This window comes from Coregonus lavaretus, assembly GCF_964263955.1.
Source record: "Coregonus lavaretus genome assembly, contig: HAP1_SCAFFOLD_749, whole genome shotgun sequence".
Lineage (NCBI taxonomy): Eukaryota > Metazoa > Chordata > Actinopteri > Salmoniformes > Salmonidae > Coregonus > Coregonus lavaretus.
In genome coordinates this window covers 200,617-213,833 of record NW_028159083.1, presented here as the reverse complement: position 1 = coordinate 213,833, position 13,217 = coordinate 200,617, and the positions used below count along the sequence as shown (strand labels likewise).

Sequence of the window (13,217 nt, the reverse complement as noted above, 5' to 3'; positions counted from 1 at the left end):
CACTCTCCAGGTATCCCATCTATCTATGGTGGTGAAACGGACAGCACTCTCCCAGTAGCCTACTATCTATGGTGGTGAAACGGACAGCACTCTCCAGGTATCCCATCTATCTATGGTGGTGAAACGGACAGCACTCTCCCAGTAGCCTACTATCTATGGTGGTGAAACGGACAGCCCTCTCCAAGTAGCCTACTATCTATGGTGGTGAAACGGACAGCCCTCTCCCAGTAGTCTACTATCTATGGTGGTGAAACGGACAGCCCTCTCCCAGTAGTCTACTATCTATGGTGGTGAAACGGACAGCCCTCTCCCAGTAGTCTACTATCTATGGTGGTGAAACGGACAGCACTCTCCCAGTAGTCTACTATCTATGGTGGTGAAACGGACAGCCCTCTCCAGGTATCCCATCTATCTATGGTGGTGAAACGGACAGCCCTCTCCCAGTAGCCTACTATCTATGGTGGTGAAACGGACAGCACTCTCCCAGTAGCCTCCTATCTATGGTGGTGAAACGGACAGCACTCTCCCAGTAGTCTACTATCTATGGTGGTGAAACGGACAGCACTCTCCCAGTAGCCTACTATCTATGGTGGTGAAACGGACAGCCCTCTCCAGGTATCCCATCTATCTATGGTGGTGAAACGGACAGCACTCTCCCAGTAGCCTACTATCTATGGTGGTGAAACGGACAGCACTCTCCCAGTAGCCTACTATCTATGGTGGTGAAACGGACAGCCCTCTCCAGGTATCCCATCTATCTATGGTGGTGAAACGGACAGCACTCTCCCAGTAGCCTACTATCTATGGTGGTGAAACGGACAGCCCTCTCCCAGTAGTCTACTATCTATGGTGGTGAAACGGACAGCACTCTCCAGGTATCCCATCTATCTATGGTGGTGAAACGGACAGCCCTCTCCCAGTAGTCTACTATCTATGGTGGTGAAACGCACAGCACTCTCCCAGTAGTCTACTATCTATGGTGGTGAAACGGACAGCCCTCTCCCAGTAGTCTACTATCTATGGTGGTGAAACGGACAGCGCTCTCCCAGTAGCCTACTATCTATGGTGGTGAAACGGACAGCGCTCTCCCAGTAGCCTACTATCTATGGTGGTGAAACGGACAGCACTCTCCAGGTATCCCATCTATCTATGGTGGTGAAACGGACAGCCCTCTCCCAGTAGTCTACTATCTATGGTGGTGAAACGGACAGCCCTCTCCAGGTATCCCATCTATCTATGGTGGTGAAACGGACAGCCCTCTCCCAGTAGTCTACTATCTATGGTGGTGAAACGGACAGCACTCTCCCAGTAGCCTCCTATCTATGGTGGTGAAACGGACAGCACTCTCCAGGTATCCCATCTATCTATGGTGGTGAAACGGACAGCACTCTCCCAGTAGCCTACTATCTATGGTGGTGAAACGGACAGCCCTCTCCCAGTAGTCTACTATCTATGGTGGTGAAACGGACAGCCCTCTCCCAGTAGTCTACTATCTATGGTGGTGAAACGGACAGCCCTCTCCCAGTAGTCTACTATCTATGGTGGTGAAACGGACAGCCCTCTCCCAGTACCCTACTATCTATGGTGGTGAAACGGACAGCCCTCTCCAGGTATCCCATCTATCTATGGTGGTGAAACGGACAGCACTCTCCAAGTAGCCTACTATCTATGGTGGTGAAACGGACAGCACTCTCCCAGTAGTCTACTATCTATGGTGGTGAAACGGACAGCCCTCTCCAGGTATCCCATCTATCTATGGTGGTGAAACGGACAGCACTCTCCAGGTATCCCATCTATCTATGGTGGTGAAACGGACAGCCCTCTCCCAGTAGTCTACTATCTATGGTGGTGAAACGGACAGCACTCTCCAAGGTGCTGATTCATTCACAGCATTTTAGACGTCACTGCAGTATGTCTCCATACCTGAGTATAGCTGCTGGGTTAAACTGCAGTATGTCTCCATACCTGAGTATAGCTGCTGGGTTAAACTGCAGTATGTCTCCATACCTGAGTATAGCTGCTGGGTTAAACTGCAGTATGTCTCCATACCTGAGTATAGCTGCTGGGTTAAACTGCAGTATGTCTCCATACCTGAGTATAGCTGCTGGGTTAAACTGCAGTATGTCTCCATACCTGAGTATAGCTGCTGGGTTAAACTGCAGTATGTCTCCATACCTGAGTATAGCTGCTGGGTTAAAATGCAGTATGTCTCCATACCTGAGTATAGCTGCTGGGTTAAACTGCAGTATGTCTCCATACCTGAGTATAGCTGCTGGGTTAAACTGCAGTATGTCTCCATACCTGAGTATAGCTGCGGGGTTAAACTGCAGTATGTCTCCATACCTGAGTATAGCTGCGGGGTTAAACTGCAGTATGTCTCCATACCTGAGTATAGCTGCTGGGTTAAACTGCAGTATGTCTCCATACCTGAGTATAGCTGCGGGGTTAAACTGCAGTATGTCTCCATACCTGAGTATAGCTGCGGGGTTAAACTGCAGTATGTCTCCATACCTGAGTATAGCTGCTGGGTTAAACTGCAGTATGTCTCCATACCTGAGTATAGCTGCGGGGTTAAACTGCAGTATGTCTCCATACCTGAGTATAGCTGCGGGGTTAACACAAGTCCGAATTTTTTATAGCCTAATTTTCTAGACATCAATGTACAGCAACATTTTTAGACGACACTGCAGAACAGCCGCCATATGCAAATGCACACATACTCAGCTGTGGGTCTTACAAGACCCGAATTTCAAATAATTGAAGACATCAATGCAGCAGTAGAACAAATATCACAATATCGGAATATAACATCAAATAAAATAAATCAATGTAGGCTGCAGCAGAACACGCATATGAGAATATATAGGCCTCCTGCCTATGTGATAATATGAAGCACATTCAGATTACCTTCACAGTACAGAACAAGTTTGTAAAAATAAAAATACGTTTTCAAAACCTCCCACAATGACTCTCCCCATGTCAAGTCCATTTAACTCCTGAGAGTCCATTTCTTGGTCCAAGCAATGAGCGGGCCTGTGGCTGTGACGTCTCCAAGCCATGAGCAGGCCTGTGGCTGTGATGTCTCCAAGCCAGGAGCGGGCCTGTGGCTGTGACGTCTCCAAGCCATGAGCAGGCCTGTGGCTGTGACGTCTCCAAGCCATGAGCAGGCCTGTGGCTGTGACGTCTCCAAGCCATGAGCGGGCCTGTGGCTGTGACGTCTCCAAGCCATGAGCAGGCCTGTGGCTGTGACGTCTCCAAGCCAGGAGCGGGCCTGTGGCTGTGACGTCTCCAAGCCAGGAGCGGGCCTGTGGCTGTGACGTCTCCAAGCCAGGAGCGGGCCTGTGGCTGTGACGTCTCCAAGCCATGAGCGGGCCTGTGGCTGTGACGTCTCCAAGCCATGAGCGGGCCTGTGGCTGTGACGTCTCCAAGCCAGGAGCGGGCCTGTGGCTGTGACGTCTCCAAGCCATGAGCGGGCCTGTGGCTGTGACGTCTCCAAGCCATGAGCAGGCCTGTGGCTGTGACGTCTCCAAGCCAGGAGCGGGCCTGTGGCTGTGACGTCTCCAAGCCAGGAGCGGGCCTGTGGCTGTGACGTCTCCAAGCCAGGAGCGGGCCTGTGGCTGTGACGTCTCCAAGCCATGAGCGGGCCTGTGGCTGTGACGTCTCCAAGCCATGAGCGGGCCTGTGGCTGTGACGTCTCCAAGCCAGGAGCGGGCCTGTGGCTGTGACGTCTCCAAGCCAGGAGCGGGCCTGTGGCTGTGACGTCTCCAAGCCAGGAGCGGGCCTGTGGCTGTGACGTCTCCAAGCCATGAGCGGGCCTGTGGCTGTGACGTCTCCAAGCCATGAGCGGGCCTGTGGCTGTGACGTCTCCAAGCCAGGAGCGGGCCTGTGGCTGTGACATTTAGCCTCCTTCTAAAGCTGTCCTGAAGACTCTGGCTGTAGTGGCTATTTTTTCATTTTGAGTGTTCACTATAACCTGGGTGTCCTCTTTAGCCTTGTCTACAAGGCTTGCTGCCACCAAATGCGCCTTGGTTTGGGCGTGTTCAAAAACCTTGTTTCTCTTTGTTGTTGTTGTTTTTTACATCTGATGCAGAGGATGTTAACTTACTGTACATTCCACCCTTCTTTTGCTAGTTTAATCCCTACAGTCGTTTCTAGACCGAAGCGCTCTACCTTTTTACATGTTGTACAGCCCAACTCTGAATTCTACATGACATGCCAGGGGTCATACGTTTGCTTGTACTTGAACTGCAAATTGCACCTGCTCCGAGCACTTCGTCTGTGGATGCACTGCCGGGCAAATAGGTGCCGGAACAAACAAAGTCAAATCTCAGAGGTGCCAGATCCTGTTCTATATACAGGGGATCCTGCTCAAATTAAGCACTGATATTACCTCAATTAACTTGACTAACCTGTACCACCGCACATTGACTCAGTACCGATAACCCCTGTATATAGCCTCGTTATTACCTGGACTAACCTGTACCCCCGCACATTGACTCAGTACCGGTAACCCCTGTATATAGCCTCGTTATTGTTATTTTATTGTTGCCCTTTTATTTTTTACTTTATTTAGTAAATATTTTTCTTAACTCTTATTTTTCTTAAAACTGCATTGTTGGTTAAGGGCTTGTAAGTAAGCATTTCACGGTAAGGTCTACACCTGTTGTATTCGGCGCATGTAAGAAATACAATTTGATTTGATTTAGAAGTTGTGCTACTGCACTGTATGTTAATACTGTTTCATATAGCTACTGCATCTATAGCTAACTGTGTGTTGTAAGAGCAGCAGAATGGTTCCCATGGTAACTATCTACATGTTGTGTGTTGTAACAGCAGCAGAATGGTTCCCATGGTAACTGTCTATATGTTGTGTGTTGTAACAGCAGCAGAATGGTTCCCATGGTAACTGTCTATATGTTGTGTGTTGTAACAGCAGCAGAATGGTTCCCATGGTAACTGTCTATATGTTGTGTGTTGTAACAGCAGCAGAATGGTTCCCATGGTAACTGTTTATATGTTATGTGTTATATCAGCAGCAGAATGGTTCCCATTGTAACTGTTTATATGTTATGTTGTAACAGCAGCAGAATGGTTCCCATGGTAACTGTCTATATGTTGTGTTGTAACAGCAGCCGAATGGTTCCCATGGTAACTGTCTATATGTTGTGTGTTGTAACAGCAACAGAATGGTTCCCATGGTAACTGTTTATGTATTGTGTGCTGTAACAGCAGCAGAATGGTTCCCATGGTAACTGTTTATATGTTATGGGTTGTAACAGCAGCAGAATGGTTCCCAGGACCCAGGCCCAGACTATAAACCTAAACCTCCCTCCAAGTTTGTCAGGTAAGAAAACAGCCCCTAGATAAATTAACCCTAACCCAACCCTAACCCTAACCCTAACCCTAACCCTAACCCTAACCCTAGATAAATTAGTCTGCCAAGTGTCTGTCCTATTTGACCTCTCCCTGTGGTTCTCTAACTTCCTGTTCTCTTCCTGTAGTTCTCTAACTTCCTGTTATCCCTTCCTTTTAGTTCTCTGTCCATCTCCTTTGATAAGAGCCCTTCCCCCAGCGGGCCTACAAGTCCCATGAGCCCCCATTCTCCCACAACGCCGCTGTCCCCCGCTAGAGGAGCTCAGAGCCACACCCACTACGGACACACAGAGGTAATACACACACACACAGTTGGACTTTTGCCACTACTCACAGACATAGTCACTGTAACTGTGCAAGAGCACCCTCTAGTGTTAGAACAAATAAGACTTTAAACTCTACTCTGTGTCGATGGTTTAAACTTTCCGTTGTGTGTGTGCGTGTGTGTGTGTGTGTCTACGTGTGTCTTTGTGCATTTGCGTGTGTGTGTTTAGTGCAGTGTGAATGTATCCTCTGTTAGTTTGGAGCAGACGGCTAGACCAGCCTTCGCCAGACAGAGCTCTAGGACCGTCTCCTTCAGGGTAACAAACACACTAACACATGCTCTAACACACCGGAACCTTTTAAACACTGGTATGTTGTTCTGTTGGACCTTTTGACTGAGCTGCTGATTTAACTGTAAACTGTAGAGTTAAAGGGAGTTTAGAACTGTAGAGTTAGAGGGAGTTTAGAACTGTAGAGTTAGAGGGAGTTTAGAACTGGAGAGTTAGAGGGAGTTTAGAACTGTAGAGTTAGAGGGAGTTTAGAACTGTAAAGGAGAGTTAGAGGGAGTTTAGAACTGTAGAGTTAGAGGGAGTTTAGAACTGTAGAGTTAGAGGGAGTTTAGAACTGGAGAGTTAGAGGGAGTTTAGAACTGGAGAGTTAGAGGGAGTTTAGAACTGTAGAGTTAGAGGGAGTTTAGAACTGTAGAGTTAAAGGGAGTTTAGAACTGTAGAGTTAGAGGGAGTTTAGAACTGTAGAGTTAGAGGGAGTTTAGAACTGTAGAGTTAGAGGGAGTTTAGAACTGGAGAGTTAGAGGGAGTTTAGAACTGGAGAGTTAGAGGGAGTTTAGAACTGGAGAGTTAGAGGGAGTTTAGAACTGTAGAGTTAGAGGGAGTTTAGAACTGTAGAGTTAGATGGAGTTTAGAACTGTAGAGTTAGAGGGAGTTTAGAACTGTAGAGTTAGAGGGAGTTTAGAACTGTAGAGTTAGAGGGAGTTTAGAACTGTAGAGTTAGAGGGAGTTTAGAACTGGAGAGTTAGAGGGAGTTTAGAACTGTAGAGTTAGAGGGAGTTTAGAACTGTAGAGTTAGAGGGAGTTTAGAACTGAAGAGTTAGAGGGAGTTTAGAACTGTAGAGTTGGAGGGAGTTTAGAACTGTAAAGGAGAGTTAGAGGGAGTTTAGAACTGTAGAGTTAGAGGGAGTTTAGAACTGGAGAGTTAAAGGGAGTTTAGAACTGTAGAGTTAGAGGGAGTTTAGAACTGTAGAGTTGGAGGGAGTTTAGAACTGTAGAGTTGGAGGGAGTTTAGAACTGTAAAGGAGAGTTAGAGGGAGTTTAGAACTGTAGAGTTAGAGGGAGTTTAGAACTGTAGAGTTAGAGGGAGTTTAGAACTGTAGAGTTAGAGGGAGTTTAGAACTGGAGAGTTGGAGGGAGTTTAGAACTGTAGAGTTGGAGGGAGTTTAGAACTGTAAAGGAGAGTTAGAGGGAGTTTAGAACTGTAGAGTTAGAGGGAGTTTAGAACTGTAGAGTTAGAGGGAGTTTAGAACTGTAAAGGAGAGTTAGAGGGAGTTTAGAACTGTAGAGTAGCGTTAGAGGGAGTTTAGAACTGTAGAGTTAGAGGGAGTTTAGAACTGTAGAGTTAGAGGGAGTTTAGAACTGTAGAGTTAGAGGGAGTTTAGAACTGTAAAGGAGAGTTAGAGGGAGTTTAGAACTGTAGAGTTAGAGGGAGTTTAGAACTGTAGAGTTAGAGGGAGTTTAGAACTGTAGAGTTAGAGGGAGTTTAGAGCTGGAGAGTTAGAGGGAGTTTAGAACTGGAGAGTTAAAGGGAGTTTAGAACTGTAGAGTTAGAGGGAGTTTAGAACTGTAAAGGAGAGTTAGAGGGAGTTTAGAACTGTAGAGTTAGAGGGAGTTTAGAACTGTAAAGGAGAGTTAGAGGGAGTTTAGAACTGTAGAGTTAGAGGGAGTTTAGAACTGTAGAGTTAGAGGGAGTTTAGAACTGTAAAGGAGAGTTAGAGGGAGTTTAGAACTGTAGAGTTAGAGGGAGTTTAGAACTGTAGAGTTAGAGGGAGTTTAGAACTGTAGAGTTAGAGGGAGTTTAGAACTGGAGAGTTAAAGGGAGTTTAGAACTGTAGAGTTAGAGGGAGTTTAGAACTGTAGAGTAGCGTTGGAGGGAGTTTAGAACTGTAGAGTTAGAGGGAGTTTAGAACTGTAGAGTTAGAGGGAGTTTAGAACTGGAGAGTTAGAGGGAGTTTAGAACTGGAGAGTTAAAGGGAGTTTAGAACTGTAGAGTTAGAGGGAGTTTAGAACTGTAAAGGAGAGTTAGAGGGAGTTTAGAACTGTAGAGTTAGAGGGAGTTTAGAACTGTAGAGTTAGAGGGAGTTTAGAACTGTAGAGTTAGAGGGAGTTTAGAACTGTAGAGTTAGAGGGAGTTTAGAACTGTAGAGTTAGAGGGAGTTTAGAACTGTAGAGTTAGAGGGAGTTTAGAACTGTAAAGGAGAGTTAGAGGGAGTTTAGAACTGTAGAGTTAGAGGGAGTTTAGAACTGTAGAGTTAGAGGGAGTTTAGAACTGTAGAGTTAGAGGGAGTTTAGAACTGTAGAGTTAGAGGGAGTTTAGAACTGGAGAGTTAAAGGGAGTTTAGAACTGTAGAGTTAGAGGGAGTTTAGAACTGTAAAGGAGAGTTAGAGGGAGTTTAGAACTGTAGAGTTAGAGGGAGTTTAGAACTGTAGAGTTAGAGGGAGTTTAGAACTGTAGAGTTAGAGGGAGTTTAGAACTGTAGAGTTAGAGGGAGTTTAGAACTGTAAAGGAGAGTTAGAGGGAGTTTAGAACTGTAGAGTTAGAGGGAGTTTAGAACTGTAGAGTTAGAGGGAGTTTAGAACTGTAGAGTTAGAGGGAGTTTAGAACTGTAGAGTTAGAGGGAGTTTAGAACTGTAGAGTTAGAGGGAGTTTAGAACTGTAAAGGAGAGTTAGAGGGAGTTTAGAACTGTAGAGTTAGAGGGAGTTTAGAACTGGAGAGTTAGAGGGAGTTTAGAACTGTAGAGTTAGAGGGAGTTTAGAACTGTAGAGTTAGAGGGAGTTTAGAACTGTAGAGTTAGAGGGAGTTTAGAACTGTAGAGTTAGAGGGAGTTTAGAACTGTAAAGGAGAGTTAGAGGGAGTTTAGAACTGTAGAGTTAGAGGGAGTTTAGAACTGTAGAGTTAGAGGGAGTTTAGAACTGTAGAGTTAGAGGGAGTTTAGAACTGTAGAGTTAGAGGGAGTTTAGAACTGTAGAGTTAGAGGGAGTTTAGAACTGTAGAGTTAGAGGGAGTTTAGAACTGTAGAGTTAGAGGGAGTTTAGAACTGTAGAGTTAGAGGGAGTTTAGAACTGTAAAGGAGAGTTAGAGGGAGTTTAGAACTGTAGAGTTAGAGGGAGTTTAGAACTGTAAAGGAGAGTTAGAGGGAGTTTAGAACTGTAGAGTTAGAGGGAGTTTAGAACTGTAAAGGAGAGTTAGAGGGAGTTTAGAACTGTAGAGTTAGAGGGAGTTTAGAACTGTAAAGGAGAGTTAGAGGGAGTTTAGAACTGTAGAGTTGGAGGGAGTTTAGAACTGTAGAGTTAGAGGGAGTTTAGAACTGGAGAGTTAAAGGGAGTTTAGAACTGGAGAGTTAGAGGGAGTTTAGAACTGTAGAGTTAGAGGGAGTTTAGAACTGTAGAGTTAGAGGGAGTTTAGAACTGTAGAGTTAGAGGGAGTTTAGAACTGTAGAGTTAGAGGGAGTTTAGAACTGTAGAGTTAGAGGGAGTTTAGAACTGGAGAGTTAGAGGGAGTTTAGAACTGTAAAGGAGAGTTAGAGGGAGTTTAGAACTGTAGAGTTAGAGGGAGTTTAGAACTGGAGAGTTAAAGGGAGTTTAGAACTGTAGAGTTAGAGGGAGTTTAGAACTGTAGAGTTAGAGGGAGTTTAGAACTGTAGAGTAGCGTTGGAGGGAGTTTAGAACTGTAGAGTTAGAGGGAGTTTAGAACTGTAGAGTTAGAGGGAGTTTAGAACTGGAGAGTTAGAGGGAGTTTAGAACTGTAGAGTTAGAGGGAGTTTAGAACTGTAGAGTTAGAGGGAGTTTAGAACTGTAGAGTAGCGTTGGAGGGAGTTTAGAACTGTAGAGTTAGAGGGAGTTTAGAACTGTAGAGTTAGAGGGAGTTTAGAACTGGAGAGTTAGAGGGAGTTTAGAACTGTAAAGGAGAGTTAGAGGGAGTTTAGAACTGTAGAGTTAGAGGGAGTTTAGAACTGTAGAGTAGCGTTGGAGGGAGTTTAGAACTGTAGAGTTAGAGGGAGTTTAGAACTGTAGAGTTAGAGGGAGTTTAGAACTGTAGAGTTAGAGGGAGTTTAGAACTGTAAAGGAGAGTTAGAGGGAGTTTAGAACTGTAGAGTTAGAGGGAGTTTAGAACTGTAGAGTTAGAGGGAGTTTAGAACTGTAGAGTTAGAGGGAGTTTAGAACTGTAGAGTTAGAGGGAGTTTAGAACTGTAGAGTTAGAGGGAGTTTAGAACTGTAGAGTTAGAGGGAGTTTAGAACTGTAAAGGAGAGTTAGAGGGAGTTTAGAACTGTAGAGTTAGAGGGAGTTTAGAACTGTAGAGTTAGAGGGAGTTTAGAACTGTAAAGGAGAGTTAGAGGGAGTTTAGAACTGTAAAGGAGAGTTAGAGGGAGTTTAGAACTGTAGAGTTAGAGGGAGTTTAGAACTGTAGAGTTAAAGGGAGTTTAGAACTGTAGAGTTAAAGGGAGTTTAGAACTGTAGAGTTAGAGGGAGTTTAGAACTGTAAAGGAGAGTTAGAGGGAGTTTAGAACTGTAGAGTTAGAGGGAGTTTAGAACTGTAAAGGAGAGTTAGAGGGAGTTTAGAACTGTAGAGTTAGAGGGAGTTTAGAACTGTAGAGTTAGAGGGAGTTTAGAACTGTAAAGGAGAGTTAGAGGGAGTTTAGAACTGTAGAGTTAGAGGGAGTTTAGAACTGTAGAGTTAGAGGGAGTTTAGAACTGTAGAGTTAGAGGGAGTTTAGAACTGGAGAGTTAAAGGGAGTTTAGAACTGTAGAGTTAGAGGGAGTTTAGAACTGTAGAGTAGCGTTGGAGGGAGTTTAGAACTGTAGAGTAGCGTTGGAGGGAGTTTAGAACTGTAGAGTTAGAGGGAGTTTAGAACTGGAGAGTTAGAGGGAGTTTAGAACTGGAGAGTTAAAGGGAGTTTAGAACTGTAGAGTTAGAGGGAGTTTAGAACTGTAAAGGAGAGTTAGAGGGAGTTTAGAACTGTAGAGTTAGAGGGAGTTTAGAACTGTAAAGGAGAGTTAGAGGGAGTTTAGAACTGTAGAGTTAGAGGGAGTTTAGAACTGTAAAGGAGAGTTAGAGGGAGTTTAGAACTGTAGAGTTAGAGGGAGTTTAGAACTGTAAAGGAGAGTTAGAGGGAGTTTAGAACTGTAGAGTTGGAGGGAGTTTAGAACTGTAGAGTTAGAGGGAGTTTAGAACTGGAGAGTTAAAGGGAGTTTAGAACTGGAGAGTTAGAGGGAGTTTAGAACTGTAGAGTTAGAGGGAGTTTAGAACTGTAGAGTTAGAGGGAGTTTAGAACTGTAGAGTTAGAGGGAGTTTAGAACTGTAGAGTTAGAGGGAGTTTAGAACTGTAGAGTTAGAGGGAGTTTAGAACTGGAGAGTTAGAGGGAGTTTAGAACTGTAAAGGAGAGTTAGAGGGAGTTTAGAACTGTAGAGTTAGAGGGAGTTTAGAACTGGAGAGTTAAAGGGAGTTTAGAACTGTAGAGTTAGAGGGAGTTTAGAACTGTAGAGTTAGAGGGAGTTTAGAACTGTAGAGTAGCGTTGGAGGGAGTTTAGAACTGTAGAGTTAGAGGGAGTTTAGAACTGTAGAGTTAGAGGGAGTTTAGAACTGGAGAGTTAGAGGGAGTTTAGAACTGTAGAGTTAGAGGGAGTTTAGAACTGTAGAGTTAGAGGGAGTTTAGAACTGTAGAGTAGCGTTGGAGGGAGTTTAGAACTGTAGAGTTAGAGGGAGTTTAGAACTGTAGAGTTAGAGGGAGTTTAGAACTGGAGAGTTAGAGGGAGTTTAGAACTGTAAAGGAGAGTTAGAGGGAGTTTAGAACTGTAGAGTTAGAGGGAGTTTAGAACTGTAGAGTAGCGTTGGAGGGAGTTTAGAACTGTAGAGTTAGAGGGAGTTTAGAACTGTAGAGTTAGAGGGAGTTTAGAACTGTAGAGTTAGAGGGAGTTTAGAACTGTAAAGGAGAGTTAGAGGGAGTTTAGAACTGTAGAGTTAGAGGGAGTTTAGAACTGTAGAGTTAGAGGGAGTTTAGAACTGTAGAGTTAGAGGGAGTTTAGAACTGTAGAGTTAGAGGGAGTTTAGAACTGTAGAGTTAGAGGGAGTTTAGAACTGTAGAGTTAGAGGGAGTTTAGAACTGTAAAGGAGAGTTAGAGGGAGTTTAGAACTGTAGAGTTAGAGGGAGTTTAGAACTGTAGAGTTAGAGGGAGTTTAGAACTGTAAAGGAGAGTTAGAGGGAGTTTAGAACTGTAAAGGAGAGTTAGAGGGAGTTTAGAACTGTAGAGTTAGAGGGAGTTTAGAACTGTAGAGTTAAAGGGAGTTTAGAACTGTAGAGTTAAAGGGAGTTTAGAACTGTAGAGTTAGAGGGAGTTTAGAACTGTAAAGGAGAGTTAGAGGGAGTTTAGAACTGTAGAGTTAGAGGGAGTTTAGAACTGTAAAGGAGAGTTAGAGGGAGTTTAGAACTGTAGAGTTAGAGGGAGTTTAGAACTGTAGAGTTAGAGGGAGTTTAGAACTGTAAAGGAGAGTTAGAGGGAGTTTAGAACTGTAGAGTTAGAGGGAGTTTAGAACTGTAGAGTTAGAGGGAGTTTAGAACTGTAGAGTTAGAGGGAGTTTAGAACTGGAGAGTTAAAGGGAGTTTAGAACTGTAGAGTTAGAGGGAGTTTAGAACTGTAGAGTAGCGTTGGAGGGAGTTTAGAACTGTAGAGTAGCGTTGGAGGGAGTTTAGAACTGTAGAGTTAGAGGGAGTTTAGAACTGGAGAGTTAGAGGGAGTTTAGAACTGGAGAGTTAAAGGGAGTTTAGAACTGTAGAGTTAGAGGGAGTTTAGAACTGTAAAGGAGAGTTAGAGGGAGTTTAGAACTGTAAAGGAGAGTTAGAGGGAGTTTAGAACTGTAGAGTTAGAGGGAGTTTAGAACTGTAGAGTTAGAGGGAGTTTAGAACTGTAGAGTTAGAGGGAGTTTAGAACTGTAGAGTTAGAGGGAGTTTAGAACTGTAGAGTTAGAGGGAGTTTAGAACTGTAAAGGAGAGTTAGAGGGAGTTTAGAACTGTAGAGTTAGAGGGAGTTTAGAACTGTAGAGTTAGAGGGAGTTTAGAACTGTAGAGTTAGAGGGAGTTTAGAACTGTAGAGTTAGAGGGAGTTTAGAACTGGAGAGTTAAAGGGAGTTTAGAACTGTAGAGTTAGAGGGAGTTTAGAACTGTAAAGGAGAGTTAGAGGGAGTTTAGAACTGTAAAGGAGAGTTAGAGGGAGTTTAGAACTGTAAAGGAGAGTTAGAGGGAGTTTAGAACTGTAAAGGAGAGTTAGAGGGAGTTTAGAACTGTAGAGTTA

General features: G+C 44.4%; 1 protein-coding gene across 1 annotated transcript in view; it reads left to right on the top strand.

The window, feature by feature from the left end:
• lad1 (ladinin) overlaps window positions 1-13,217 on the top strand; it is a gene marked incomplete at its 5' end in the record, with an annotated part of 105,115 nt that overhangs the window by 25,196 nt on the left and 66,702 nt on the right. Inside the window, 3 exons of the mRNA XM_084197551.1 lie at window positions 5,280-5,344; window positions 5,534-5,666; window positions 5,868-5,954. Of these exons, the coding sequence (XP_084053677.1) occupies window positions 5,280-5,344; window positions 5,534-5,666; window positions 5,868-5,954 (285 nt within the window). The remainder of the gene's footprint in view (window positions 1-5,279; window positions 5,345-5,533; window positions 5,667-5,867; window positions 5,955-13,217) is intronic.